We start from the raw sequence: 10,512 nt of genomic DNA on the forward strand, positions 1-10,512 counted from the left end.
CAGGCCCCGCCCTACGCGCGCCGCGCCAGCCCCTACCACTTTCAGACTCCTTCTCCCAGGGACACCGGCTTCAGACCTCTCTCCCACCTTTCATTCAAATCACGCTCCTTTACTGCACTCTCGTGAGACCTGTCTTGTACCGGAAGACCCGCCCTCTATGCCATAGAGGCCAATAGGCGAGAACAACGGTTGCGACGGTTGGGTTTTGAAGGAGCCAATGAGCGCTCGGAGCGGAGAGTTTAAGAGGTACTGCTCAGTAGTGCAGAAGCCGGTCCGGGATTGGAACCTGCTCCGGAACGCACGGTGAGGGGCTACTGGGCCGAACCGAGGGATTCGCCGGGGGGTGGGGGAGCTGCTAGGCCGGGAGGGGCTGCAGCCGAGGGCGGCCTGATTGTGAAGCCGGCCGGGAACGAAGGAGCCTCAAGCCTTCCCTGAGCCTGGTCGCCTCTTCTTCCAGGGCTCACAGTGGGCACCAACTCTCAGGACCCCTTTCCCTTCCGGGCGCTCCCATGGCGCAGTTCGTGTTCGAGAGCGACCTGCACTCCCTGCTTCAGCTGGACGCACCCATCCCCAATGCACCCCTCGCGCGCTGGCAGCGCAAAGCCAAAGAAGCAGCGGGGCCGGCCCCCTCGCCCATGCGGGCCGCCAACCGATCCCACAGCGCTGGCAGGACCCCAGGCCGAACTCCTGGTTAGTGGCATGCGACGGGACACTAGGAAGGAGAGGGGATGGCCCAGAGAAGGCTTCGTGTTCCCTCCAGGAAACTGGTCAGACTGTATGGCTTTTCTTTCCCGGCCCCAGGCAAATCTAATTCCAAGGTTCAGACCACCCCTAGCAAACCTGGCGGTGACCGCTATATCCCCCATCGCAGTGCTTCCCAGATGGAGGTGGCTAGCTTCCTCCTGAGCAAGGAGAACCAGCCTGAAAACAGCCAGACGCCCACCAAAAAGGTATCTTTCTCAGAGAGGAGCAAGGCATGGGATCTGACTGTGGCCTCTGGATCCCACCCTGCCTCACCATCACTCTTATATGCTAGGAGCATCAGAAAGCCTGGGCTTTGAACCTGAACGGTTTTGATGTGGAAGAAGCCAAGATCCTCCGACTCAGTGGAAAACCACAGAATGCCCCAGAAGGTAAGACCTGAAGTTCTTGGTTCTTGGAGGTTGGTGTCAGTCCACTCCCAGGGACTGAGGGAGATGCTGTTTGCTCTTCTCACCTAAGGCTGAGGGCAAGGGAGGTGTCAGTTTTCCCATGGTCTAGACCCACTCCGTTGCCACAGGCTACCAGAACAGACTGAAAGTACTCTATAGCCAGAAGGCCACTCCTGGCTCCAGCCGGAAGACCTGCCGTTACATTCCTTCCCTGCCAGATCGGATCCTGGATGCTCCTGAAATCCGAAATGACTACTGTAAGTGCAGTTTTATTGTTGCCCATCAATGGAGAAAAAAGGACTTGGGGACCAGGCAAACAAGGAATTTCATGCTCTTCCCTTTCTGCCTCTGCTAGACCTAAACCTTGTGGATTGGAGCTCTGGAAATGTATTGGCTGTGGCACTGGACAACAGTGTATATTTGTGGAGTGCAAGTTCTGGTGACATCCTGCAGTTGTTGCAAATGGAGCAGCCTGGAGACTATGTATCCTCTGTGGCCTGGATTAAAGAGGGCAACTACCTGGCTGTAGGCACCAGCAGTGCAGAGGTGCAGGTGAGACTGGTACCTACACTGCAGTTCTATTGACATCAGACCCCAGGGACTTGTCTAGCTAGAGGATATTTATTGCCAAACCTCAATTTCTGATCTTAGTGGTGTTCTCTCTCTAGCTATGGGATGTACAACAGCAGAAACGACTTCGAAACATGACCAGTCACTCTGCCCGAGTGAGCTCCCTAAGTTGGAATAGCTATATCCTGTCCAGGTCAGTGGTTTTTGCTAGACTGGCAAAATCAGTCTGATTTCTGCCTCCCCATGCCTCTGACTGTATACCTCTAAACTAAAGCAGCTCTGGCTTGCATTTGGGGCTACCATAGAACCTGAATTTCTTAATTCTTCCCTCAGTGGCTCACGCTCTGGCCACATCCACCACCATGATGTTCGGGTAGCAGACCACCATGTGGCCACACTGAGTGGCCACAGCCAGGAAGTGTGTGGACTGTGTTGGGCCCCAGATGGACGACATTTGGCTAGTGGTGGCAATGACAACTTGGTCAACGTGTGGCCTAGTGCTCCAGGAGAGAGTGGCTGGGTTCCCCTGCAAACATTCACCCAGCATCAAGGTGCTGTTAAGGTGAGATAGGGGCTGGATTGGGTCTCTACAATTCCAGAGCTATAACCTGGGGAATATTAAGGGGAGATGGGATGTTGAGATTGGATTGGGTTCATCATATAACCTTGATAGCCTCTTGTTTATCTCTAGTACCACTGACCTTGCCTTTATCCCACCTAGGCTGTAGCATGGTGTCCCTGGCAGTCCAATATCCTAGCAACAGGAGGGGGCACCAGTGACCGACACATTCGCATCTGGAATGTCTGCTCTGGAGCCTGTCTGAGTGCTGTAGATGCCCATTCCCAGGTAGTCTTTTACGTATTCCAGCCTGTCCTGTGGTCCGCCTAGGCAACCATGTCTATTCCAATGTCTTCACCAACTCTATACCTTAGTGATTTCCAAACTTCTGACTTAGTACTTATTCATAGCTCCATAAGTCAGATGACAGTCTGACTTATCTCTGGCTGTTATGTCCTCTAGGCACTCCCATCTCCTTAATGTCCCATCTCCCTGAAATGTGTTCTTCCTCCTCTTCCTCTTATATTGCTTCAGAATGACAGAACGTGCTCAGAAGTCTGAGAGGTCTACTAGAATTTTTTATCCTCACCAGAATCACCAGAATCTTTTATCAGTTTTACCTTAGAATATCATTCACATCTGTCCTCTCCACTTCGCCTCATCCTTCCCAGGAAAGGCACAATAAGGTTTCCTCACTGATCTCCAAGCATTTTTTTTTTTTTTAACCATACAAGGGATTGAATCCAAAAGAGCTTTACCACTGAACTAGGCGCCCAACCCTTTTTTATAATTTTATTTTTTAGTTGTCAGTGGATCTTTTATTTAAATGTGGTGCTGAGGGCACCACACATACCAGGCAAGTGCCTCTACCACTGAGCTACAACTCCAGCCCTGCCCAGTTCTTTTCTATTTTGAGACAGGGTCCCACTGAGTAGTGGAGGCTGACCTTGAATTTGTGATCCTCCTGCCTCAGCTTCCTGAATAGCTGAAATTCAGCTGTGTACCACCATGCCTACCTCTAAAGATTCTTCATCTCCTCCAATCTGTCCTTTTGCTCTCTGATCTGAGTGGTCTCTACTGTCCTCCTTAAACCTATACTAGCTTCCCATCACTTACACCATACAATCCAAATCCATTAGGATATTTGAGGTCTTGAGGGTAGGCCTCTTTGCAGCCACTCTGGCTTCCTCTCCTTTCATTCCCCCAACATGTAGCCTTTACTCTAGAAATGGACTCTAGAGCCAGATGGCTTAAGTTCAGATTCTGGCTCTGTCACCTAACAACTTGTATGCAATTTATCAAACTTCTTTCTGATTATCTATAAAATGGAAAATTGTCTCTAAAAGGGTTTTTTAAGGACTATGACCATTCAAGTGAGTTTGTAGTACCTAGCAGGGTGCCTTATGTTAGAATGGACTCGGTTCTGATTTGAGTATCCTTGGCTATATGTCATACCTACACCAGCTTCTCTCCTCAGGTGTGCTCTATCCTCTGGTCTCCCCACTATAAGGAGCTTATCTCAGGCCATGGCTTTGCCCAGAATCAGCTGGTTATTTGGAAGTACCCAACCATGGCCAAAGTGGCAGAGCTCAAAGGTAGGTGGCAAAATGAAATAAAGCAGAGACAAAAAGCCACATATTGTATGACTCCATGTATATGAAACATCCAGATCAGGTAAATGCAGAGACAAAACGGATTATTGGGGCCTAGGGGAGAAGGTAATGGGAGTGATGAAAATATTTTGAGATTAAATAGTTACAGTGGTTGCACAACTTTGAATACACTGAAAACCACTGAATTGTATATCTTAATTAATCTTATGGTGTACTACACATTTCAAGGGGGCTGTCAAAATTAGAGAACTATGTATATGTCAGTGTTCACATGAATTACTCTTAATTTGCCATAGGTCACACAGCACGGGTCCTGAGTCTGACCATGAGCCCAGATGGGGCCACAGTGGCATCAGCGGCAGCAGATGAGACCCTGCGGCTGTGGCGCTGCTTTGAGTTGGACCCTGCACGACGACGGGAACGGGAGAAGGCCAGTGCAGCTAAAAGCAGCCTCATCCATCAAGGCATCCGTTAATGACAAACCAACCCATCACCTCAGTTTTTTTTATTTTTCTAATAAAGTCATGTCTTCCTTTCTTTTCCTTGTAAGACCTAGGTCCCAGGAGCCTTCCCAGGTCTCTCTCCTGTGAGAGACCTCCTGTTTGTAGTTCCACTCACACATGTACACACAAAGCCTTGGTGGTTTCCTCTGTCACTTTAATTAAGACACAAGTGAGTAAGTAGCCTCCACAGGCTACATTCCCAGCATCCCCCCCCCACATACCCTGACCTTTGGCCCAGAAGCTCCTGCTTCAGTGTGGGGTGGAGGGAGGGAGCCTGGGTCCATAGTGACAGATTATTGCTGACCTCTTCAGTGTGAGGAAAAAGGCCACAAGACCCTGGTGGGGGCCAGCCCTGAGTGTTCCTCTCCCAAGTTTAAAGCAGAGAGGGGGAAGTAAATGTCCAGCCCTTTCAGCCCCCAGCTCTGAAATGCCAGAGGGCAATGAGGCCACATCCCTGGAGCTGTCCGCCAGAAGTGTGAGGAATGGAAGCAGTGGCCCTTGTAGACCAGCTGTGGGGAGGGGGCAGGGCCAGTCCCCTGTTCAGTCCTGACCTCCTGAGCCCTGGTCACAGGTGTAGGTGGGGAGGACACTGAAGGATGCTGCCCAAGGTGCAGTCCTGAGGCACTTAGGTGGGCATCTATCTAGGCCACACTTCTCAGTTAGCCTTGACCTTGGCAATACTGGGAACTCCATTTTGCTGAGGTGCACGGGGCAGGCGCTTGCCTTTGGTATAAGAGTGATACCAGAAATTGGAGAACAGAATGAAGAAGATGGTGCCATACATCCAGATGAGGTGGATAATGACTGGGTACTGGTAGTTGCAGCTGGGCAAGAAGTAGTACTGGGAGATGTGCAGCGAGACCAGGACAAACTGGATCTAGGATAGAGAAAGGCATGGGTTAAGTAAGGACTTGAGGGATAGGGTCAAAGGTGAGATAGGTTACACAAAAAGGTAGGATCTAGACTAGGAATGTTGAGATGGTTATAGGCCAGCAGACCCCTTACCAGCTGAATGGCTGTCATGTGTTTTTTCCACCAAAGGTAAGGTTGAGCCACAGGGCCAAGGGCAGATAATCCGTAGTATAGATACATGATAACATGCACAGAGGAGTTTACCATGGCATGGAAAGACCCCATTCCACCTGTGGGAGAGAGTAAAACAGGGTCAGGAGAGTTGAGCCTCTGGTTCCCAGTGCTCACTCCTCCAATGGCCTTGAATACTTACCTGGGGCAATCTTTACCCCCCACCACCAGCTCCAGGGAAGCACTGAGTGATGAAAAACATGCAAGAAGGTCACCTGCCCATCTTTCTTCCGGAGAATAAAGATCACCTGAAAAAGAGTTCAGGGAGGTGTTCAGAGCCAGGGGCTTTTCTTCCCCACCTCCCCAGTTCATACATCTCATAACTACTTACCGTGTCTATTAGCTCAATGAACTTGGAGAATAAGAAGAGCCAGGCCACTCGAACCATCTGCAAAAAGTCAATCAAGGCAGCCTTAGGATCCCCCCCACCCCCCCACTGTTTCAAGAGCCTCTCTAGACTGGGCCATGGGCTCAAGTCATTGATTAAGACCTAACCCCAGGCCCTATTTACTTACCCTAATAGCCTCAGGGCTGTTGGAATAATCCACAGGATCACAGCGCCAGGTGTAGGTACTCAGCCAGCCAGACATCAGGAACTATGAAGAGTGTGAATTAGACCACCAGAGTTCCCTCTCCCAGCAATCCCTCCCATCTCTAGCTGAAGAAATGAATCTGAATCTCTGGAAAGGAGAGATGCTCTGCTCCTCTGGCCCACCCCTTATCCTGCTGGCAGGAATTAAAGCCTAGACATCCAGGCCCACCTCATAGACAATGTAGAGGGAGAGTGCCACCAATGAGAAGTTGTAGGCAATCATGAAACCTCGGAGTTGAAAGGGCTTCCGGTTGGCCATGATGCGAGGTCCAAGTGAGAGGACAAAGTACACGTATGTCAAGAGGATGGAGGTCATTAGCAGGGGGGACTCCATCAGAGGGTAACCCTGGACCCGGGGATCTGTGAATGAATGTCAAGGAGTCAGGAAGGGTCACGGGTTCAAAGGAACCTCACCAGATCTATACCTTTCAGGTCAGGTCACAAAGGGTCAAGGGATTCACAGGGACTCTCCATTAAGACAAAGCCCTAAATCCCAGGATCCCAGGAAAGAAGGGAGGGAAGGGCTGCTGGATAGCATCTCACCTGCACACTTCATCATCTCGTGGTACAAGTTCACAATAGCCTCCATCCTGGCTAGGGACTGTAGGGAGGGATGGGGGATGGACGTCAGACAGGCACACATCCTGTCTGTATCCCCATCCCACACCTGACCCACGAAGATAAGACACAGAACCAGACAACAGGCTAAAGACAGAACAATTCTGATGCCTCATTAAGAAAAGGACAGAAACACAGTAAAAGGAATTGTTGGGGTCTGAGGGAAGAGAAGGCAGTTTGGTGAGGGCATCTGCTCCCACACATCCTGCCTGCCTGGGGGAGAGCTATTCCACTGGTCCTCTCCTCTCCAGACCTTACTCTCCTCTCGATGCCTCTTCAGACAGTTTTACTTCCTGGCCTCCCCTCCTCTCAATTCCAGGTCCCTTTCTGGAGCCCTCCCTTCTCACCAACAGAGAGTTCAACTCCAGTGAACCTCTTCACCCTTTGTCAAAGTCTCTCATCTCCCCAGCTATAAGAGGAAATTCTTCTCTCCAGGGATTCTCCCTTTCAATCTATCCTCCCCTGCAGGGTCCCTCCAGTCCAGTCCCTTCCGGATCTCTCATCTCCCCAGGGTCCCTCCTCTTCCCTGCCAAGATTCTCACCTCCCCAGTCCCTTCCAGAACCTTACTGGTCTGTGGTTCTTCCTCTCCCTAGGTCTCCCCTCTGCCTTCCAGGGCTCTCACCTCCAGCCTCTCTTCTCCTCCCCTCTCCTCTCGTAGGCTTGCTGGGCTCTCTTCTCTTGCAGAGCCCTTCCTCTCTGGCAGCCTGGCTCTTGTGAGACTCCTGCCCCAGCGGCTCCACCTGTCTGACTAGATCTGGCAGCAGCCCCGCCCTCTGCCCGCCCCCGCTGTATTGGGCATGGGATGGAGGGTGGGTCCAGGCCACAGGTCAGTGCCTAGGGGAGCAGGAACCACCAGGATTGGGAAAGTCAAGTAAAGCCCCAAACTCACAACCCACCACTCTGGACCAGCTAGATAAGCTAAGGTCCTAGGTTCTCCAGAAACTTCTCCTGGCCCTGGTCCCAGCCTTGGCCCAAGGATTGCTAAAAATCCACACCCAGCATCCTCTCCCAAACCAGCCATGAATTCTCAGTTTGTCCTACTTCAGAATGGGTACAAGAACCTTTCCTTTCCAGGGAGGGGCAAGGAAGCCAGTGGCATGTGAGGAGGTGGGGAGTGGAGGAGGTCTCCGGAATCTTCCCCTCCCTCTGGGAGGGATCCCAATGGGCTAGGCCCCCTCCCCCTCAAAGGCCAAAGGAATGTTGGGGGAGGGCTCATAGGGACACAAAAACCTCTGCCTAGACCCAGGAGAGTCTGGGACTCTATAAGACTGTCCCAGAGGGACCAGGCAATCTCTCAAAAGCCAGGGCAGCAGATGCTCCCAGTTTCCTCCATCCAGAGGACAACTTGTACAGTGCTCCATGAAGACATACACATTCTGATATCCAACAGAGGCTGCGTGAGCCCCTCTCACACATAAATCTCACAGGGATTCCCCAAACCTGCAGGTCATCCCACCCTTCTGCACACCTACCATGGTCAGTCTCCAAGCCCTGCCTTCTACATACACACTCTTACAACATGCCCCCAGCTCCAAGGACTAGCACACATCCACACGACCTACACACCTCCTACTGGCCACAAATGCCCTGCCTCACACACCACCCCAACAGGCCTCCGTGGACTATGACATGCACTCTCACGCCTGCTCCAGACTGCACTGGTACTGGCACTCACATACCACCCTGCACAACCCCAGGGCACTGTGTGCAAAAGCATATGTTCACTGGCTCAGGCTCAGGTTCAGACCCACGGGCGGAAGTTACTCACACATGGCTGAGCTACTAGGAGGTGAGAGAACATCTGACCACTCACACCATACGCAGACATGCACCTCCCTCATACACGGATATGTTTTGGCGGGCGACACTCCTCATTTCTTCATGCACAGTGACTCTGTTGGTGGCCTGTGCTGTGGTAGGGCCTAAGCCTTAGGCGTGTGCTCTCACACAGCTCCACTCTGGCACATGCGAGCTCCTTATCTCCCTCAACCACCAGCCTCAAGTTCACCCCCACGCACTCGAACAGGCACCCTGGAGGTCAGGAGGGACTCCAGGCCTCTGGGAAGGACCTCTCCACAAGCTTGAGGAAAATCTGGGTGTGTCCCTCACAGGGGAGCTTAGCCAGTTCCTTCCTTCCTTCCCTTAAGAAGGATGGAAGGGAAAAGGATACGGCAAAGGAAGGGGAAGGGGAAGGGAAGAGAGGAGGGGAGGGAGAGGGCCAAGACCAAAAGGCGGTGGAGAAAGGCCTAGGTGTGAGCAAACGGGGGGCCAGGGCGGAGGGGGGGCGGGGAGGGAGGGAGCTGGTGAAGCCCGGCCCCAGGAGCTGGGACCTCCCACCCACTCGCCCCAGGAACAGCCTCGCCCATAGCCTGGGCAGGGCAGGGCAGGGCAGGGCAGGGCAAGGCTAGCCGGGCCTGCCAGGCAGGGGGCGCCGGCACGTGGGGAGCTGTGGAAGGTCCAGACTCACCAGTGGGGGCCAGGCGGACAGCGGTGGAGGACTCGGGGGGTGGGGGGAGCAGGGCCAGAGAGCAGTCCCCAGGGCTATCCTGCCTGCCACTTCCTCATCTGCTGGGCCGACTTTCTGTCACCAGAGGGGGAGGGGGCGGACCGGGCGGGGGGCGCCTGCTGATTGGGCGACCAGCCCAGGCAGGAGGGGCCGTCCAGCGCCGGCTGGGCCGCAGGGGCGGGGGCAGGGGCGGGCCGCCAGATCCCGGGGCAGGAAGCACACCCAGCCCGGCTCCCCACCCCTTCCCTCGCATCTCCCAGCCGGCCGCGGCTGGTGCCTGCGGCCTGGTCCACCTTGGGAGCACCCTGCTTCTTCTGACGTCCAGCACCCGACGGGTCCCATCCTCGGCCCTCTGACCAGTCCACCAACAAACACCCGCCGTCTGACGGCAGGCCCTGCTAGGACTCTGGGAGGAAGTTCTAGGATTCAGCCCTGTTTTCGAAGGGGGCCGGCCGGCCAGGCGGGCTAGGGGTTTATTGGGGTGTCTGGGAGGGCTTAGCGGGAGGGAGCAACTGGCTACCGATGCCTTCTCACCGATCCTATAAACTTGGATGAGTCCTAGCATTAGGAGCCGCCAAGAGGATTTCCTGGAACGGAGGTGGGAGAATACAAGTGGCCCCGGGCAAGAACTGTGAATCACTGGCTAAACTGGCCTTCAAGGTAGTGAAAGGGGAAAAAGGAAGTGAAGTTGGCTGTGACATAACCTAGAAGGTCTTGAAGACAAAGGGGCAGTCTGATTTTTATTCTAGAAGCAGAGGAGAAATTGAAGATTTCAAGACTATTATCAGGTTTGTGTCAATCATTCATCAAATATACATTGACTACCTACAATGTGTAAGACCATGTTAGGTTCTGTTGACAGTGTCCCTGGACTCAGGGTTTATAGTCTAGGTGACCAAGGAGGGTAATGAAGAGAGACCAAGTGAAAGACAACAGCAGGACCTGGGAAGAACCTGATAAAATTGGAGGAAACACATTGTCTATGTGGAAACTTCTCAAGAGGTACTATATCTCTCCGTATTTAATTGTCAGCTCTATACTACCTGGCCTGATCCTCTCACATTCATCAACTAGACTTAACTATTCTGGCCAAGAACCAGGTTTCATGAAACCTAGTTTCATGAAACCTATACCTCCAGCAGCTCCTGGCCAGTGCTTTGCATACAGTGATCCAATAACTGCTTGTAAAATTGGATGCTGTAAATACGGACAGAATTGAGAGAACTCAGGAAAGATGGTAGCTGGGAGGAATACTATGTTCATAAATGATGGGATGTAGCCACATGGAATTTTCATCCTAGACTTTAGATAAGAAG

At 52.5% G+C, this 10,512-nt stretch overlaps 2 protein-coding genes across 3 annotated transcripts; one reads left to right on the plus strand and one right to left on the minus strand.

Annotated features, from left to right (window-relative positions):
* The first annotated feature begins 243 nt into the window (after window positions 1-243).
* Window positions 244-4,442, plus strand: Cdc20 (cell division cycle 20). The gene is made up of 11 exons (XM_027937198.2): window positions 244-303; window positions 458-690; window positions 802-950; window positions 1,037-1,133; window positions 1,280-1,408; window positions 1,507-1,703; window positions 1,820-1,914; window positions 2,055-2,283; window positions 2,443-2,568; window positions 3,758-3,875; window positions 4,190-4,442. Exons 2-11 carry the CDS (start codon window positions 510-512, stop codon window positions 4,366-4,368), a joined length of 1,500 nt encoding a protein of 499 aa, XP_027792999.2. The 5' UTR covers window positions 244-303; window positions 458-509; the 3' UTR covers window positions 4,369-4,442.
* Window positions 4,443-4,533: 91 nt separating this feature from the next.
* Elovl1 (ELOVL fatty acid elongase 1) lies at window positions 4,534-9,271 on the minus strand. 2 transcript variants are annotated; one of them, XM_027937199.2, is made up of 8 exons: window positions 9,158-9,271; window positions 6,615-6,672; window positions 6,241-6,431; window positions 5,995-6,075; window positions 5,811-5,867; window positions 5,622-5,727; window positions 5,402-5,538; window positions 4,534-5,273 (listed from the first exon to the last, which is right to left on the minus strand). In XM_027937199.2, exons 2-8 carry the CDS (start codon window positions 6,658-6,660, stop codon window positions 5,052-5,054), a joined length of 840 nt encoding a protein of 279 aa, XP_027793000.1. In that variant the 5' UTR covers window positions 6,661-6,672; window positions 9,158-9,271; the 3' UTR covers window positions 4,534-5,051. The 2 variants fall into 2 exon arrangements, with proteins under 2 accessions (XP_027793000.1, XP_027793001.1); XM_027937200.3 differs by lacking the exon at window positions 9,158-9,271 and adding an exon at window positions 7,313-7,524.
* Between the last annotated feature and the right edge of the window lie 1,241 nt (window positions 9,272-10,512).

This window comes from Marmota flaviventris, chromosome 10, assembly GCF_047511675.1.
Source record: "Marmota flaviventris isolate mMarFla1 chromosome 10, mMarFla1.hap1, whole genome shotgun sequence".
Taxonomy (NCBI): Eukaryota; Metazoa; Chordata; class Mammalia; order Rodentia; family Sciuridae; genus Marmota; species Marmota flaviventris.